The following is a 20,381-nucleotide window of genomic DNA, read 5'->3' on the forward strand; positions in this document are numbered from 1 at the left end:
GCATTTAGGCACTTGATATGCTTAGACACTGCAGTGTCAGGGGGTCCTAACTGTTTAATTTTCTTTTATTGAAATTTGTATTTTTTCTATTTGCCCATTTATTATTGGGGTCTCCAGAAACCAGGTAGAAATAAAGATCACACAAAAAGCAGAAAAACCTTACTATTTTCATGGGCCTTAAGAAAACACCCTAGTTAGTAAGCTTTAATGTTTTTTATTTTGATTTCGATTTTGGAATGGAACTCTAAGATTTTTAATCAAAATGACAATTTATCATTCAATTGCCTCTGCAAGTTTGCCGATATTTTTCAGGGAGGGGGGGGGGGGGGGCGTTTTTGCCAAGGTCTTTTTTTTTTTCTTCTTTTTTGGAAAAAAAAAAGAGAAGACCCTTTCTTTCAAAAAGTGAAATGTAATGAATGTGTTCACATTCAGAAATGTGATCATATTCTTGTACAGAAAGTTTTTTTATTTTGTATGCGTGTCTTTTCTTTTTTTTTTTTTATGTTCCATAGCCTCATTACGTGGATTCGAGCACTAATATCCTGAATCTGGCGTATCTAGCGTTTCATGTGTAGTAAATTTTTTATTGATTTCTTTATTTAAGAATCAGACAATAAAATTATACCTGAATGTGCTGTTGATACTTGTTTTTTTTTTTTTTTTATTGTACATTTTATTAAAAAAATTCCGAGAAATTTTCCTCGCAAATAGATCTAGAATCCTCGCCTCTCTCCTCACGTCACCAAGCGTAGTCTAAAAATGCATTTTCAAGCCTTCAATTTGAAAATTTTCCTCTGAAAATATCTGAAAAAAAAAAAAAAGTGAAATTGGGGACAGCTGGTAAATGCGCTTTTAATGCTTCACTGCTGTATTTTTGTCTCTTAGCTTTGTACTCCAACTCTAAAGCCCATGGTCATGTGATCAATCCTCCTCATCCGACATCGAGGATAGCTCTTTGGAGCAATTCTTTGTTGGTTTTCCACTACATTTTGCCACTTCTCTCTTCATTAGTTGTAAACTTGGGCTTGCAGTCCCACTCAGAGATTCTAGAGAATCTTCATCCATAAAATGTGTCTCCTGAATTGCTTTGAGTACATCTTTCATTGAGTTGATTATGATTTTCTGTCTTCTTGTCTGTTGTTGTAAGGTTTTTATTTTTTTCCTATACTTGTAAATTAAGGAATTGGATTCTTCAAGACGATGTTTCAACCCTTTTATGATTTCTTTTTGATGAAACACAACATCCACTTCTTTAATGGATAATGTTGGCAAACCAATTTTACTTGTGAAAGTATTTTCAATTGCTTCCACTGCACCTGGAACTACTTCAAGTTCATGATTCAATCCTTTTATGATTTCTTTTTGGTGAAACACAACATCCACTTTTTTGATGGGTAATGTTGGTGAATCAGTTTTATTTGTGAAAGTGTTTTCAACTGCTTCCACTGCATTTGGAACTACTTCTTCAACATCAATGACCAATGGCACTTTATCACATAACATAGAAGAAGAAACACCTTGCTCAAAGCGATTGATCTGTAGTAAATTGTTCCTTTTCATAGGAGATTTTCTTTTTTTCAATTTCTGAAAGAAAAACAGTAAAATAAATAAATGAATAAAAAAAACCTTTTAATAAAAAAATTTAGGAATATTTTATTCACTTAGGGGGCTTTCCAGAAATTGATCTATAAAATTTCTAGCAGTTAAATGTTTCGTAAAAAAAAAAAAAAAAAAAAAAAACGTTTCAATAATAATTTTAGTAGTCAGCAGTCAATCCAGTTTCAGGGGTTAAAACTGTTTGGAGGGTTAAAAATACTGACTGTACCGATCATTGGCCACTAGAGGGCGCCTGTGATGCAGGGAGTGTTATTGCTGCTAATTTGATAAGTGTTTTCTTACTATAATTTTTCATTATTACTGTCTAGTTTTAGGTTTTTTTACTTCACTTTATCATGTAATTTAGTTTTATTGTGTTTTGGGGGCTTATTTTAGCTGTTATTGCATTCTTGAAGTGTTTTTGCATTTTTTGGAGCTAAGCCTAACATGTGGTGATCTCCTGGTTTTTGATCTTGTGTGCTTTATTGGGTGTAGCAACTCTGTTTATTTACTGCTGTTTTTAGTATTTATTCTGTGTTTTTTTGCATTTTTATCTTTCTGTTTTGCCTTTTGGAACATATTCACTGAGTAGAAATGGGTGTTATATGCATTATGAAAGAGGTAAAGAGTGGGAAGGGGGACAGGTGGATCTCTTGTGATTTATGTCATATGTTCTGCCTGTATAAGGGGGAAAATTAGTCTGTTTTTGAGGAGGATTATATTTGCACTAAATGTGCTGAACTCTCAGACTTAAGACTTAAGATGCTAGTTTTGGAAGCCCAGTTAGCATTAGGGTGTAGGCCAGTTGTAGAGGGTATAAATGTTCCAGAGATTCAGGGGGAAGTTTCAAATGAGGAGTTAGATTGGGAAACTAAGGGTGTAATTTTGGGGGACTCTATGGTAAGGGAGGTAGGTAACACAGTTGGGAGAGTAAAGCGTAAGGTGGCTAGGTGTTGTTTACCAGGGGCTCGGGTAAAAGACGTTAATATGGTTGCTGAAAAGAAGGGAGTATTGAATAAGGAGGACATGGTTACTTTGTGGGTGGGAACAAATGATGTAGGCCACAGTAAAAATGAGGAGTTTTCTAGGGAATGGGAATCCCTGTTGGATAAAGCAACCAGCTTTTCGACGAATGTCCAAGTGGTTGGTTTGCTTCCCAGGTATGGAGTGCATAGGAGCTGGCTAAATCAACGTGCGAGGTGTATGAACTTGCTACTGAAGTCAATTTGCGAAAAGCGCAGTATCAGGTTCATTGATGTATGGAGTCATTGTAAACGGGATTGGATTGCTAGGGATGGCCTGCATCTGAGCTCTACAGGGGTCAAAATGGTTAGTGGAATAATTTTAAGGGCTTCGGAGTCAAAAAACTAAGTTGGAATGGGGGGCATGGTTCAAGCATCAGGTATCGAGAGAATGAAATTTTTTTGGGTATTGCTAGAAATGGAAATAAAGTGACGAACAAGAGTAGTAATGTTAACAATTGTAATTTAGGAAATTTCAGGGTGTTAAATAAAAGCAACTTAGGCATGCTTAAAGTTTTCTATACCAATGCTCGCAGTATTAGGAACAAGATGGATGAATTGAAAAGCATAGTTATGGATGAGAAGTTGGATGTTATTGGAATTACAGAGACATGGGCTACCGAATCTGATGCAGAGTTATTACATATTGCTGGGTATAATTTGTTCAGACAGGATAGAGTTGGTAAAAGAGGTGGTGGGGTTTTATTTTATGTTAGAGACAATTTTATTTGCAATGAATTGGTCATAAATGATAAGCCTACTGATATTGATATGGTTTGGCTGGAGTTGATGAGCAGTAAGGGCAAAAAGCTACGCTTTGGAAACATTTATAGGCCACCTAATTCAAACCAGGGACAAGATGAGCAGATGTACCGTATTATTAGTGACATGTCCAGTAAGGGATCCGTTATCATAATGGGGGATTTCAATTTTCCGGGTATTGATTGGAATAATTTTTATCCTGGTAATGGCAAAGAAGAGGAATTTTTAAAAGTAATTGGTGACTGTTTCTTAGATCAAGTTATAACTCAGGGAACTCGAGAGGAGGCAATTTTGGATCTAGTTTTTTGTGACATAGGTAGTTTTGTTCAGGGGTTGAGTGTAGGGGAGCATATTGGAGATAGTGATCATAACAGCATTAGGTTCCGGGTTAAATTTGAAGTGTGCAAAGATGATAATTTTAGGTTTGTGCCCAATTTCAGAAACACTGATTTTGTTGCACTTAGGCAGAGCTTGAAAGAGGTTTTTTCGTCAGGGTTGGAAAATAGCGACGTAGATCAGCAGTGGACGGAATTTAAGGATAAACTTGCTAAAACCGTTGGGAACTATGTTCCATTTAGGAGAAAAGGTGTTAATACCAAAATTTGGCCCATGTGGTTCTCCAGGGAGACTAAAGAAGCTCTTAATTATAAGCAAGCCACTTTTCGTAAGTTTAAAGAAACTGGTCAGAGTGCGGAGAGGCTCCAGTATGGTAAGGCAAGGCAAAATTTTAAGTATTTGGTACGGATTCAGAAAAGGGAATTGGAGCAAAGGCTGGCAGATGACATTGATGGGAACCCTAAGAGGTTTTTTGCTTACGCTAATTCTGGGAAAGCTCGAAACAGTCAAATTGGGCCTTTGGTTGATGAGTATGGAAATTTAATCCAAAACGATAGGGATATTGCAAATGTTCTGAATAACTTTTTTTCCAGTGTGTTTAACGACAACTGTATCTCAACAGTTGACACTAACAAGACACAAGCTATTATACAGCTTGAGGATTTTGTATTTTCGAGGGAGGAGGTTTTATTTCATTTGAAAAAGATTAAAGCAACTAAAGCTCCGGGACCAGATAATATTTATCCAAAAATTTTAGTAGAATGTGCAGAGGAATTAGTGGATGTTATTTTGAATATTTTCAATGCTTCTTATAACTCGGGGACGGTGCCAGAGGACTGGAAGCTGGCTAACATAACGCCACTCTTCAAGAAGGGGTCTAAAGGTCTTGCTGGGAATTATAGACCTGTAAGTTTGACTTCGGTGATTTGTAAGATTTTCGAAACTTTGATCAAAATTAAGATCATGATGTTCTTAGAGACTAATAGTCTGTTGACTAGTTTGCAGTATGGTTTCAGGAAAGGTAAATCCTGTACTACTAATTTATTGCATTTCTACGACAAGGTTACCTCAGCTTTAGATGACAAAAAATGTGTGGATGTTTTTTATATTGACTTTCAAAAAGCTTTTGACAAGGTACCGCATGTTGCTCTTCTCAGCAAGTTAGCTGACATTGGAATAGGAGGAAAAACTTTACTTTGGGTTAGAAATTGGCTTACTGGTAGGAAGCAAAGAGTAGTTGTGAGATGAAATCATTCTAATTGGAGTGATGTTTTAAGTGGGGTTCCTCAGGGATCAGTTTTAGGGCCTCTTTTGTTTATTATATTTATGAATGACATCAATGAAAATATTTCTGGAAGCATGAATTGTTTTGCTGACGATGTAAAAGTTATGGGGATTGTCGAAAATGAAGAACAAGTAAAACAGCTGCAAGAGGATTTAGATCATATTACTAAGTGGGCAGATAAATGGGGTATGGCAGTTAATGTAGGGAAATGTCAAGTGCTACACTTAGGTCATGGAAATAAGCGTATGAGATATCATTTACAGGGTTCAGTCATAAATCAGGCAGAAAATGTTATGGATCTGGGTGTCCTTATAAATCAGGACTTCAAGTTTAGTCAACAGTGCAATATTGCTAGTAACAAAGCCAACAAAATGCTTGGGTTCATCAAGAGATCTATTTCAAACAAATCTAAGAAAGTTCTTCTGCCTTTATATAGGAGTTTAGTAAGACCTCATTTGGAGTATGCTGTTCCAATTTGGTCGCCTTATCTGAAGAAAGATATTTTTGTATTGGAAAGGGTTCAAAGAAGGGTAACTAAATTAGTAAGGGGACTCTCAGATTTAGATTATGATACCAGACTTAATTGGCTTAACATGTATAGCCTGGAGCAAAGGAGAGTCAGAGGGGACATGATTCAGTTATTTAAATTTATCAAAATGAAAGATGTAAATGGATTAAATTTTTGCGGGGAAAGCAGGACAAGGGGTCATTGTTTTAAGCTATTTAAATCTCAGGCTAACTTGGAAATCAGGAAAAACTACTACTTTAGCAGGGTCGTGGGCACTTGGAATAGCTTACCCGAAGAGGCGGTAATGAGCAAGGGAGTGGATAGCTTTAAGAGGGCCATTGATCTTCATTGGGGACTAATTAATTGACTAGGACCAGCCTAGCTGGGCCCAGAGCCTGTTGCTGGTCGTCACATTTGTATTTGTATTTATTTGTAAAATGTATAAAATACCGACCATATACTGACTAAAATTTTAAAAACTAACAAACTTGGGCATAACAAAAAAAGAGTATCATACTTAGTGAAATAGATACTAGCTTTGTTTGTAATATGCAGCAACATAATATACAGCTAATTTGGTACAAATTTCGCGACTGAAAGTTTACTTTAACTCATATATTTATTGTGTAAAGAATAAAACTTTTCTGAAACTAGGAAAATAAATTAAAAGATCTTGCAACTGTTTAAAATATTAGGTGACTGAGAGCCGTTTCTCATTCATTTTTTTCTTTGAAAACTCAGTGGAAAATAACTTTAAGAAAAATTCTGAAGTCAGGAAATACAAAGTGGAAAAAATATATAAATTAAACACGTATTCCTGTTAATTTTTAGTTAAAAACTTCTTTTAGTAAAACTCTGAACACATTTAGAAGATTTTTTTTAATCACTAAAAGGAAATGTTTTTGCATATGTACAAAAACTACACACTGTCCCAAAAATATAGACACAAGCATAAAATACAATTCACAGTAAAAACATGAATGATGGGATTTGTATCACATATGTGTATGTGTGATGATGAGCAGTACATGAAACTCAAGTTAAGGTGATTTATTTTATAAACACCATGCATTGAATTTATTACAGAACTAGAGAATAGGGTGTGCAATTAATTAAACACTTTTTAATTTATGAATTATATTTAAGGTTGAGTAACACAGTTACAAAGGAAAATATGAAATTGTGTTTCCTTTTACCTCTAGTTTTTTCAAACACATAGTTTTTCATCGCAAGTATCAAGTTCAGGGTTGCCACTCAATTTTGGAAAAGAAATTCCCTGTGTTTTCCCTGTATGAAAATAAAACATTACAAACGAGCGAGCACTGATTATTTGGAAAAGAACATTAATATCTTGATAATTTCACCACAGGGTAAAAAAACGAAACACAAATTTCTAAATAAATAAGGGAAAATAAATAAGAATTCATAGTAACTGAAATAATAGCATGGTGGTTGAATATATTCAATTTTTTATTCAAAAAAAAAAAAAAAAAAAAACTTCTCTTAGCCATGGACCTAAAAGTGTATAAGTGACCCAGAACAATGACTATTGACGACTAATTTCATACACTCTAAATTATCATGAAATTCAAGATTCTATTTTTATGATAAATATTTTAATATTTACTTAAAAAAAAAAACTTTCAAGCAAAATTACCATTTTTTATTTTATTTTATTTCTGAACTTTACAGGGTTCATACTCTATTCGGATGAAAAATTTCCATGACTTTTCCAAGACTTTTTCATGACTTCATAAAAAAATTCATGACCCTATTATACAAAGAGTATCGAACTATTTACTACCAAGCTCGCTAATTTTAAGAAATGAGCATTCAAAAGTTCTATGTCAATGCTTCTACCTCATTAAAGTACTTACTTGTAATTGAAAAAATATCAGTGTACACAGCAAAAACTAAGCTATTTTTATACTTCTTCGCTATTTTTATACTTCTTCATCATATAAATTTTAATAAAGTAAAGATATAGTAAATGCAATGTACTGATGAAATGTATAATAAATATTCAATAAACGGAGCAAAATGATAATGAATGTGGCACAAAAAGTTGAATGAGCCATTACTAAGTTTCAACAAATTTGCTTCAAAAAAGAAAAATTGCCTTTTTATGTCAACAGTGCATCTGATAATCTATCTAACTTGACAGTATTTTGGTTCTTAAAAGCAAAGCCAGTCTTCAGTAAATTCATTCATATTTATAATAATGAAACATCGTTCAGTAATGAATAAATCTTCTGACTCAAATGTATTTGATTACTTACTTACATATTTTCAAATGCATATAAATGAAAAGGTTTTGGAAAATCCAGGAAAATGTTCGATTCCTGACATTGAACATAACATAGGGCAGCAGTTTTGTCCACCATATGTTGGGTACTACTGTTTTAAAATACTAGGATTCTCATATTTCTGTATTATATTACCTGTTTAATTGCATTCTAAAACCTTCAGCAAATTAAGATAAACTCTGATAAATTCGATAATCAAGTTTTTAGAAGTAGTTGAAAGGAACTCGGATGCAATCGAATTGTGATTTTTGAGTGGGTGTGAGAAATTAAGAATGTGCAAGTCTGCTACCACAGAATAGAAAATAAAAGAAATGATGAAAATAATAGTAAACTCAAATTTAGTGATGTCGAAGCAGTAAAATCTCATTGCAAAAAAAGACAGGCGGCTGCTAGAGAAGAGGATGCAATAGGATTTAAAAATTCGGATTTGCTTTTAGGATCATTCAATTTTCCAGTTTTAATAATGCAATACTGTCAGATCATTCAAGATTTTTAATTTTTTTTAGCTACTGTTTCTTTCTTTGCCTAGGACATTTTTCCATGACTTCAAATAAATTTCCATGACCTTTAATAAAAATATTAATTTTCCATGACTTTTCCAGGTCTGAAATGTGTTAAATTTTTTTCCATGACTTTTCAGGATTTCCATGACCCGTACGAACCCTGACTTTATTAATATTCTCATTATAATTATCACTATTTATTTAATTTTTGGTAGTTTATATATTTGGGAATTGATTTTTGTAACTTAAATTTAAGAAGGAAAAAAAACTCCCTGTATTTTCCAGGTTTTTGAGGAAATTTTCGAAATTCCCTGGATTTCCCCCTTTTTTTTTTTGTCGATTTTTGAATTCCCTGTGTTTTCCCTGTTTCTTCAGGTTTCCCTGTGGCGTGGCAACCCTGAAGTTATTCCTGTGTCAAAAAACAGTGGCTTCCAGTTTCATATAATTTTTTTTGTGCCCAATGTTGCCTAAGGGCTGATCCAGAAATTTATCAAGGTGGGCGATTGTTCCTTTTATCATTACCTCTCCAACGTATATGATCTACATCTACTCTAAAATTACGTTTTATAAATTCAATTTCATAATAATTCTGGGGAAATGTTTCGGATCCCTCTCCTCCTAACATCATCAAAGGTCATCTAAAATTGTACTGTTTGGAACTTCAGGTTCGAAAAATTACCAGAGAAAAGTCGCTGAACTAATTTTTCCCCCTAACATCACTTGAGATGTATACGATCCCGTCTTTCAAGACTTAAACTTTGAAAAATGCTTGCGGAAAGCATCCAAACATCAAAGATTGAGACAAAACCCTGTGCTGAGAAATAACTGGCGAAAACCAACGTAATTACAGCACAAATATACAATCTGTATTTGTGCTGTAACTATGTTGGTTTTCCCCAAAGACCGTTTAAAATCGCCCTCTTGAAATTTTTCTTGCAAAAAGTTTCTGGGAGGGATATTTGAGCAATATACCTTTCCTTAAAGTCATAGCAAAAATAGCCTACACTATCGTTTTTGTACCTCAATTCGGAGAAACTACCGATGCAGGGTTCTTTAAGGGAGGAGCGACTGCTCCTCCCTTGTATCTGTCCTTGATGCTGCCACACGTTTAACATTGGATTTAAGTAGGGACCAACCGATGGCCATTCCATGCCAATGATATTATTCATGTTGAACTACAGATTTGTTGAGTATGATTCATCAGTAGGCACTTTTATCTTGCTGAAATACAGTGTGGTCTGCCCAGCAAATCCCGTATTGGAATGAGATCATCCATTAATACTCGCACTTGCTAATAGTTGTGAAAGCTCATTTTTTGTTACAAATTGCCAAATAAATGGGCTTTTCCTGTGCTAATTCATAAGAATAGAATGAATCGGAAAAGGGAAGTTTACAGTTTCCATCAGTCCTGATTTTCGACGCCACATTCAATACTTTTAGAGAATTTTAATCAGTAAAAGAACGCTAGCATTAACACCTAAAAATATAGCCTAATTCTAAAAAAAGAAAAAAAAAACAAATCAGCTTCATTAGTGCCACCCCCTCACAACTTTCACTTCTAACCATGACTCCCCCCCCCCCCCACTTTACTATGATAAAGAGTGTCATAAGTATGGTATACCCTATTTTCTGTTTTTCTAAAATTCAACATATGATGCAGGGGCGCCCACCATCCTAAGAACTAGGGTTCAGCCCCTCTAAACATTGCAAAAGACCCACCCCCACCCGAAAAATACCCCTCAAAGCAAACCTCCCTCAAAGGTACCCCCCAGTACTCAAAGATGGAGCACGTAGAAATAGAAGGGGTCAGGGGGTTCTCCCCGGGAAACACATTTTTAAAATTCTACTTCTAAAAACGAAGTTTTTGACTATACATGGTAATTAACGAAATAACGAATAAATACCTTTGTGCTGAAGATTCAAAAAATCAGTAATCCAACGTCATTAAGCACAAAAATTGCAGACACGTGTTTTGGTGTTACAAGGAACACCTTTTTCAATGCAAAGAGGTGTGAGCTTCTGGATGAAAAGTCATAGAAAAGCTTTTCTCGGATGACTTTTCATCCAGAAGCTCACACCTCTTTGCATTGAAAAAGGTGTTCCTTGTAACACCGAAACACGTGTCTGCAATTTTTTTGCTTAATGACGTTGGATTACTGATTTTTTGAGTATATATGGTAATGTTTAAGTGAGAAAAGGTTTGAATACCCTCCCTGGAAATTTTTTGGAATTGACCTCTTTAAAACGCGATTACTTACCATATTTGTGGCCATTATGAAAAATTGTACGACTCAGATTGTATTTGATCGATTTTTGGATTTGATTTATATCTCTCTTACATCATTTCGAAATTGAAGTTCCAAAAACGCAATTGTAGCCAATCTTCAGTGATGTCAGGGGAAAAGGAGATACTAGGGCTCTCCACTAAATTTTTTTTTCGAAATTGAAGTCCTACAGAGCGTTCTTCAATGATGGTATCAAAAGAGGTTCAGAGATTCATTCCCCCTAAATTTTTCGAAATTATAGTACTAAAAGTTCAATTTTCATGGTCATTTTGGTGATATAAGAGAGATGAGTTTCGGGGGTCGTTAAAAGACTTTATTTTCTGAGAACTAGAGCAGGGCTTCGCAACCGGTGTGCCGCGGCACACTGGTGCGCCGTGACAAGTAACCCGGTGTGCCGCGGTATTTTCGAGTTATATAAAAAGAAAGAGCCTTGATGTATTTCATTTTTTACGATCGAGTAGCGTTTGTATCGTTCTGTAACTTCTCAATTCACCCTGTCGATCGTATGCAATAAGACATACCCGACAAGGGGAGAGGCGGGATTTGCTGCGCACTTCTTTTAAACTTCTTGTGATCCTTTTACTTTCAGTTTTTGAAAACGGATTCTAATTTCCACGAAGTCAACTAATTAAACAGAATTTTTTCTGAATCATTCGCAAACGGGAGTATCGCCCGCTCTCCCAGGCAGGGATTGTGTCCTCCCGCCCAGAATTTTTGCCCCAGCTTTAGCTTTTGTTTTCCTATTTTCCAGTTCCGATACCAATTTTATTTTATCGTAGTTTCTCAAAGCTCGATTCTGAGACTTTTAGCAAAATAGAAAAGAAAAGAATAAATAAATAAATAAATAAATAAATAAACTGAAAAAAAAAAAAACAAAATCTAGGACGAATGAATATTTTTTTTTATCGGTTGCATACGTTGGCGCCAACGATCAGACATATATTGCTTTTGAAGATTTTTTTGTTGATCTATAAAAAGCAAATCAGCAAAAAAGAAAAAAAAAATTTTTTTTTTTCAAACTTATGTTTGCTATTGGCTTTTTTATTATTATTATTTATTCGGCTTATTTTAGACACAAATTATTCTCGCTCAACGATCAGCAGTGATATTCTGGCTTGTCTTCATACGCTCATTGTGTTTATTCGGATTGGCGCAAAACATCAGCTTTAATTACGAATGTGATATGGAAAAATTCTTGGTTAGAGACGGCTCATCAGCTGCTAAATCTGCGACTGCATGTACTGATACAGATGAACCTCCAAGTAAAAAGGCTAAGTCGCTGAGAAGGCAGTACAAGGAAGAATACCTGGCTTTCGGTTTTTCGTGGATCGGAGATGTAAAATCACCAAGACCTGAGTGTCTCATTTGCGGGGAGAAACTTTCAAATGAAGCGATGGTCCCTAGCAAATTAAAACGTCATCTGTCTACTAAACATCCTTCTTACCTAGGCAAAGACATCGGTTACTTCAAACGATTGCAGGAAGAGAACTCGAAGCAAAGTTCCTTCATGAAAGCCAGCGCAAAAGTTTCTGAAAAGGCTCAAGAGGTTAGCTATAATGTTGCACGGTTAATTGCCAAAACAAAAAATCCACACACTATCGGTGAAACGCTTATTTTACCAGCGTGCAGAGAAATTGTACGGGGAATGCTAGGACCCGGAGCAGAGAAGGAGGTGGTCCGAGTGCCACTTTCTGACGACACTATCAGGAGACGAATTGATGACATGTCGGGTGACATAGAAGCAACATTGGTAGAGAAATTACGAGTAGCTGGAAAATTTGCATTTCAAGTTGATGAATCTACCGACATCGGAAGCTGTGCACAACTCATAGCCATTGTGCGCTTTGTTGATGACGGACGCATTAAAGATCATTATCTTTTCTGCAAAGAACTTCCTCAACGTGCAACCGGTGAAGAGATATTCCGCGTTACAGATGAATATCTGAAAAGTAACGGGATCCAGTGGCAAAATTGCACAAGTGTTTGCACCGACGGAGCTGCTGCAATGACAGGACCTATCATAGGGTTCCTTTCGAATGTGAAAAATCGTAACCCAAGTGTTCAAACCATACACTGTTTCCTCCATCGTGAAGCTCTCATGGCGAAGAACTTACCAGATGAGCTGAAGTCAGCTTTGGCTGAAGTCGTGAAAATCGTGAATTTAATAAAATCGAGGCCGCTTAATTCTCGCCTTTTCTCCGTACTTTGTGAAGAAATGGGCGCAGATCACCACTCCTTACTTCTTCATACAGAGATTCGCTGGCTTTCACGTGGTAAGGTACTATCTAGAATTTTTGAATTGAGGGACGAAGTACGACAGTTTTTGATTTTAAAAAACGAAATGCAGTACGCCAGTTTGTTGCAAGACAAATATTGGCTGGCAAAACTAGCGTACATGGCTGACATTTTCGAACACCTGAACGAATTGAATCGGAAAATGCAAGGACAAGGAGAGAATTTGATTACATGTATGGACAAGCTGAACGGATTCAAATCAAAAATTCAGCTGTGGAAAGAAGAAGTACAGCGTGGCTCATTGGACATGTTCAAACGGACAGTCAACATGGTATGTGGAGAAAATGGAATGGAAGAAAAGCTGCTGAATGTGGTGGCAGAACATTTGGTAATACTTCAGGACAAGTTTAAGCACTATTTCAAGAATACTAACACAGAACAGTATGACTGGATTCGCGATCCATTCTCTTCATCTGCGGATGCATCAGTTAAAGACCTTTCTTTGAAGGCGCGAGAAGAATTTATGGACCTCAAGAGCGACCGCACTCTTAAACTTAAGTTGAGCGAAGTTCCTCTGGACGAATTTTGGTTGCTGGTTAAAAATGAGTATCCCACCATCTCTTCTCTTGCTATTGATGTGCTGCTGCCATTTTCAACTACATATCTTTGCGAACTCAGCTTCTCAGCCCTCACACTTATAAAAAACAGCAAAAGATCATCGCTAAAGAGCCTGGATCAAGAACTTCGTGTAGCTCTATCCAGCATAGAGCCGAACATCAAACGTCTTTGCTCCTCAAGGCAGGCTCAAGTATCTCATTAGTGTCAAACGGAAGTTAGAGTGCTTGGTTTTAATTTCTTACTTGCTTCTTTCTTGAAACATTTTTTGATAAATCGTTTAACTGCAGTGTGCACTTTAATGACATGTTTGACTGAATTGCTTTGAAACATATCAAGTATAATTATCTGTTAAATCTGATATAAGTAGTTTTGTTGTTCATTATCAACCTCAATACATTCGAAATATTTCTACTTTCTAAATAAATTTTAATACACTACGTTAGTTATAATTGTTTTATTTATATGAAAAAAAAGTCCCCCTCCCTCCCCACGTCTTTTTACCAGGCATTTCTATATTACCATTGCGAAATTAAGTTCAGTGTGCCCCGTTGATCTATAAATTTCTTAAGTGTGCCGCGAAGTAAAAAAGGTTGAGAAGCACTGAACTAGAGAAAGGGGAATAAATGAAAGAGTAGTGTGCAGAACCAGTATGCCTGAAATGTGTTTAAATGAATGTTAGATGTTACATTTTTCAGATACATTTTATTAAAAGTGCTTGACGGAAACTATAAAACACTGTTACTTTTTTCTACAATAATTCATAAAAATGTATATGGAAAAGTGTTTCCCAGAATCTCACAAACATTTTGTGAGTCAAAATGGCATTAAATGGCTCTTTCTACTTGAAATAATGATCCGATTTTTTTGACTTAGGTCTCATTCAAAAACCTGCGAAAAATACCCCTCAAATTGATTTACTTCCTCCAAATTACAAAAAATAAATAAATAAATAAATAAATAAAGTAAATAAATAAATAAAACTACCAAGGCTGTTCATCAACAGGAAAAGAGTTATAAGCATTTTTAAGCCTAATGGAACATCTTTATCAAGTCGGAAATTTATCGTTTGCCAACGAGCTTAGTTTAAATTAACGTGAATAAAATCATTTTGGATCTGTTGCCATTTTTTTCCCAACTGTGAGCAAACAAAATTCTTGCTTTTGCTCTTTGAGGTAAAAATTCCCCCTTTTGTATATTTTTGGGCTTTTTTTTTTTGTACTGCTAGCATAAGATAATCAAGGATTTTAGTTGCATTAATGGTGGGTTGCATTTCATTTATTCAGAACTTAAAGATTAACAATTAACAAAATTTAAGAATCATTTTTTGATGGGAAATTTTATATTATACTTTTTTCCTCTATTATTTGAGCCCAGTTGTTAAACATGCGTCACTTGACATAACTTTTATTTTCGAGGTAGACCGTGCTAAGTCGCTAGTAGATAAATAAATCAAGTAATTTGCCGCCCTTAAAATTAAAGCGAGTTTCTAGTTAAATTACAGTTTGGTTTTTGCATATCCAAACACTGATACACACTTGAAACTCTTTTTTAACATTAAAGTAGCGAATCTTGTTTCACTGAAACATGTGTTAATATTTTCCAAAGAATTTTAAATCGCATAATTTGCCGCCTCTTAAAGTAAACTGAATTTCTTATTGAATTTCACACTTTAAAAAAATTGTACAAAATGGTTTAAAAGAAAAAGGTGTAGAAATTCAGAAAATAAGAACAAAAGAGCAATGTTCTGGCCATTTGGACAATTCATACTTTATTTTCTCAATAAGAGACAAAATTGAAGGACTTTTCAAGGAATTTCAAAAACTGAAATAATTTTCAAAGACACTAGAACAGTTGAAATTATTTAAAGCACTTTATTTGCACTTCTCAGAAGTTGGTTGCGCAGTCTTACAAAATGATTATAACTTTGTAAGACATAGACATTTTAAGTTAAAAATAAATGTAACGAAATATTTCTCAAAACAAACATTTTATTTTTCAATCACTAGTAGTGCAGAAAATGAAATCGAGTAGAGTAAGTGTTGTTTTTTTTCTCGTGCTTGAGATATTAACAGTATGTATTAAAAGTAAGATAATAAAACGATAAAATTAAAAATAACAATTAAAAAAAAAAAAAACGACTGAGGCGCAACTGTAGAATCAAGAGGGAAAATTGAAAATCCTTTTAAAAGTCTTATATTATTAAAAATCATTGTCAAGTATTTTATTTGCTATTAAATAGAAATTGGCAACAGATAAAATTTTTAAATCCTTGCATTTATTTCCTTGTTGGTCAACAATGAATTTGGTTATCAATAGCATAAACAAAGGCTTAGCTGTTATCAAAATCTGCTTTAAAAAAACCTTATACTATGAATTCTATGAAACATGGAAGTTCCAATCATATTCTATCAGACGCAGAAAAAAAAACTCTTTATTTTGGTATTAAATTTTAAAAATTTTAAATATGTTTTTTCTGCCAAAATCGTGAAAAACCTTTGAGATTTTTAATTAATATCTTCGTTAATTATTGTCATCCAAAGATGCAACCTCAACCTAGCTAAGAACATTCTAGATCAACTCTCCTTTTGAACATTGTTTTTTTTTTTTCAAAATCGGTCCATCCATTTAGGTGCTAGAGTGCCACAGACAGATACACATACACACAGATACGTCAAACTTATAACCCCCTTCCTTTGTGTGTGAGGGTTAAAAACAAGCAATAACAAAATAACTTTCAAAATACCAAATTCGGTATTAAATAAATGGCAAGACATGGAACATATCAGGCATCTTGAAAAATATGCTCAGGATGTATCAGAGCTGAACTTGGCACATCTTGGTAACCTGATACATACTAGCCTAATCGGGAACTAGGGGCCCGATCCTTGGGGAGTACCCAGCTCGAAATTGTTGCAGTGTCAGTTTTATAAGAGGTTTTAGGAGAAGGAGAGCAGGGGCATACATGGAGGGGGGGGGGGGAGGAACACCCGTTGGCCCAAGCCTGATGGGGCCCAAAATTTTTTAAATAGGGGTGAAAATAAGAGTAAACATTATCAAGGGGGGAGGGCTTGAAAATTTCTGTGCACGCCACTGGAGGAGGGCAAGTCTACCAAACTGACAAGGTCAGTAGGTGACAAGCCTTGGCTCTGAGTTGAATTGGGAAAGAGAGCAGGAAGTCCTAATTAAGGGTCTAAATTTTGAGTATGCTTTGCAGCTAATGAGAACTACAATTGCCTTCAAATTTCCACTCGTTTAATAGTTACAAAATTAAGAATAAAGAAACTTTGTTATTTTCCTTTTCTGAAGAAATTTTCTAAGAAATTTAAAATTAAAAAAAAACTTCTGTTTCAGGGTACAAAACATTTCAGGGGGGCAAAGCCTCCCCCCCCCCGATGGATACGGCCCTGGGCACTTCAAACATAAATTTTCATTTCTCATTTGTATGCTCATAATTGACAGGAAGTATGAATTAAAAGTTTTTTCTTCTCGACTTCCACTGAATAAAAGTTTAAAAAACATTTATTAGTCGTTTAAATGGCAATTTTCCAAAAAAAAGTATCCCTGGGCAAGGAAAGTAAAATCCACACAGCAGCCCACGCATGGAAAGAAATAAAGGGGTGTTGCCATGACAACACAGTGACACTCTGGACCCTATACAGTGATAAGAGACCACTGTTGGCACTTCTTAATATTGAAACCAAGCAAGCAGTTCCCTGCATGGGGAAGCAGGGTTGTCAGATTAGCTTTTTTTTTATTTTTGCAAGCCAAATTCGAGAAATGTGGGTTGAATTTTTTTAAAATCTTCTGGCTTGAAAAAAATCATGTCTTCTTGGCTTTTTCTTTAGATTTCAAATAATTTTAAATAACCTTTTGATAAAAGATGAAGTTTTTTAGACTAAGATTTGTTTCAAGTTCTTCATACCTTTAAAAAAAAATTATTTGGTCTTATTTAATCGTGCTTCAGATTGCTAATGTAATTTTAATGATGAAAGTTTTTTTTGGTAATTGGCGCAGGCGATGGCTCTCGGTCGCTGGAGTATTTATTATTCCAAGATGGTCCTTGAGGGCACAATATAGCCCTCAAGGGCTCTTGCGCCATAAAAATCCAATAAACTAACCAACGAAGATGGTGGATAGCTATTCTGTATTGCAGAAAATACATTCCTAGAATATACTCTTTTAAAAGCAACTCACCCAACACGTTTTTCAATTCTAATAGAATATTTTGCTGCTAATGAACAAAGAATGAAAATTATTTATAAATGAACTGTTAAATTAAATGCAATGTTTTCTTCTAAAAACTCTAAACTTGCTGGTATTTTAGTAGTATTTTATAAAGTTGCATAATTTTGACCCTAGTTTCAGTCATTATTTCATTTCTTAACATGTTGCTAATATGCATTTCTGTATTTTTGTCACTGAAGTATTTTTCATTACAAGTTTTCTGCATTGTTCTATTATACACCATGAGTTACTAGAATTAATAGAATTCATTACTAGAATTCTTTACTTAGAAAACACAGATATGCTACAAACAAATATTATAAAGCATAAGTAATAACATGAAGATAATTGGACATTACAGTTACTTGGGCACTCCTATTGGCCACCGCATGTGCCTGAAAAAATACATACATAAATAAAACATGATACATCACGATATAATGTTGGTGAAGTATCACAATGTAGAAATTCCTACACCACTTAACCCTACAATACGATGCAATTTGTGCAGTTTAAACAAAAAGGTTATTTGAGTTGACCACAAGGAAAGAAAAAATAGAGCATTAAGAAAGCATAATGTAAAACTATCCAAATATTTGACATCATAGTCAGTATATTAAAAATATATTATTTATGCTAGTGGGTTCTATGATATATGTTTGATTAAATATCCTTCGATCTTCAAGAAACTTCAATAAATAGTTTAACAAAAAGAGCAAACAATCTTACTTTATGAAGGTAAGATGGGAAAGCTGGGAAGACATTTGGTACTGCATTTCTTTTTAACCGTGGAAGAACAGGATTGCTCCGATCAATCTGATCTTCAGTAAAGTGCATGCTGCATAGTAGACTCACTGATGAAGGCTGCCAGTTTTCCCATCTACATGCAGCAATCCAGGCCTCTCTTACACTAAGTTTTTTGGGAAACCTGAAAGAATTCATAACTTTTAAGTATCTTAAGCAAAATCTATCTAAATGTTTATGGGGGAGAAAAAAAAACAATTACATTCTAAATCAGCATATCTCAATGTTTGACCCACGGACCCTGTAACAGCTTTTGAAAAAAAAAAAAATCATGCACTAGTTGTTTTTTATTTCTTGTCTTTTCTTTTTCTGTTTTGCCAAAAAGAATCCCCCATACATTTGCAAACTTGAAAAGAGATGTTTTTTTTAGGAATCGATGTGACGATGAAACAATTGTAAACTCTTTTTCAATTAAAAAAACAAAATATACAATGTAAAAAATGTGTTGATGCAAAAAAAAAAAGTTATATTTACGTGCGTTATTAGTGCTGTATAAAACAAATCTAAAAATCACAAATACTGCTAAAATCGAAAGCTCCTATAGCGTTGTCATTTGTGCATCTTTCAGCAAAAAAAATATTAAAAACAATGTATTTCTAGACGCTGTAATTGTAATAAATTTGTTACCAGTTTGTGGCACAGCATTAAATTATATAAAAGTTATACTTTCAAGCGCATTTCAGCCCCATATCTTAGTTGTTATGTGAGATCACACTCCTGATTACTGAATAGGCCAACTAGGCCCTGGCCTAGGGCCCCCGACATTTGGGGGCCTTAAAAGTGGATAAAATTACTTTGGATGGCTAAAATTGTTTCAGCCAATCAGGGCCCAGTTAAGATATCAAGGGGCCCTAGGGCAAAATACCTTTTTAGGGCCATCCGTATTCAAACTTTATTACTTCAGCCGTTGGCTGAAACAATTTTAGCCGTAGACTAAAGTAATTTTTAAGTAACATTTTGGGGACCCTAATTATCGGGAGATCTAGGCCACGTCCTAGTTGGTCTATTTAGTGATCAGGCCCTGCAGCCAATGAGTAAAGTTATAAAGTTTGAATACAGGGGGCCCCAAAAAAGTATTTGGCCTAGGGCCCCTTGACATCTTAATCGGGCCCGGATCAAATCAGTATTAAAACAAAAATTTGAAACTCACCTATGGAAAGATATACCCGGAATCTTCTTTCCCGGTCTGTTTGTGCACCCGTAAGCAACACAAGAAGGCATATTATTAAAATGAACAGAAAATATTCACCATTAACAACATTCTAATCAGATACCACTGTTGTTGATGTTGAAGCCGTTAAAAACCGGTTACGGTTTTGGCGACACGTTTTGTCCTCCATGGTTTTGTTGAGTTGGGTATCTCCCCTCCTTTCTGCTGACCTCGACTGGTCAACCGGTGACTTACCGCAGCGTTCTACCGGTCCAGGTCGGCGGCGAACGTAGCCATGGAGGCTACCATTTTTAGCGCCACTAGTGGATAGTTTAGAAACTCATATTCGTGCTTTTTTTACTTTGCATTTGATATGATTGTTACGATCCCGATACCTTTCTAAGGGTGCGTTCATAAAGTCGAACGCGTTTAACGAGTGAAACGAGTTAACCGAACGAGGCGTTCAAAAAGAGAACGCGTTAGCTAACTGGTCGTTCAGAAAGTGTAACTCGGTTAGTTTCGTGAAGCGAAATTCTTAACGAAGCTCACGAAGGAAAGAGGTGGTTTGCTCAGTTAGAAAACATGGCGGCGCCCAGTGCATGCAATGTTTATGTTTTAAATGCGATATATGTGCGGTTTATAATGAGTTTATTGTTGAGCATATAAAATCTTGTAGCGATAAAACATCAAAATTTACAGGGTTGAGAAAATTTCAGTAAAAGAAATCGAAATAAATACTTTATGCTT

The 20,381-nt window shown here is 35.0% G+C and overlaps 1 protein-coding gene across 1 annotated transcript; it reads right to left on the reverse strand.

Annotated features, from left to right (window-relative positions):
- Nucleotides 1–665: 665 nt before the first annotated feature.
- On the reverse strand, nucleotides 666–19,788 carry LOC129224675 (THAP domain-containing protein 1-like). The gene is made up of 3 exons (XM_054859221.1): nucleotides 19,635–19,788; nucleotides 18,410–18,608; nucleotides 666–1,584 (listed from the first exon to the last, which is right to left on the reverse strand). Exons 1-3 carry the CDS (start codon nucleotides 19,703–19,705, stop codon nucleotides 922–924), a joined length of 933 nt encoding a protein of 310 aa, XP_054715196.1. The 5' UTR covers nucleotides 19,706–19,788; the 3' UTR covers nucleotides 666–921.
- Nucleotides 19,789–20,381: the final 593 nt, after the last annotated feature.

This window comes from Uloborus diversus, chromosome 6 (assembly GCF_026930045.1).
Source record: "Uloborus diversus isolate 005 chromosome 6, Udiv.v.3.1, whole genome shotgun sequence".
Classification (NCBI taxonomy): Eukaryota; Metazoa; Arthropoda; class Arachnida; order Araneae; family Uloboridae; genus Uloborus; species Uloborus diversus.

What these genes read in the sequence shown, in the direction of transcription:
- LOC129224675 (XM_054859221.1), bottom strand. Translation starts at nt 19,705, where the DNA reads ATGCCTTCTTGTGTTGCTTACGGGTGCACAAACAGACCGGGAAAGAAG. An exon ending in CCGGGTATATCTTTCCATAG is followed by an intron (nt 18,609 to 19,634) that starts GTGAGTTTCAAA and finishes GAATTCTTTCAG; the next exon opens with GTTTCCCAAAAAACTTAGTG. An exon ending in TCCCATCTTACCTTCATAAA is followed by an intron (nt 1,585 to 18,409) that starts GTAAGATTGTTT and finishes TTTTTCTTTCAG; the next exon opens with AAATTGAAAAAAAGAAAATC.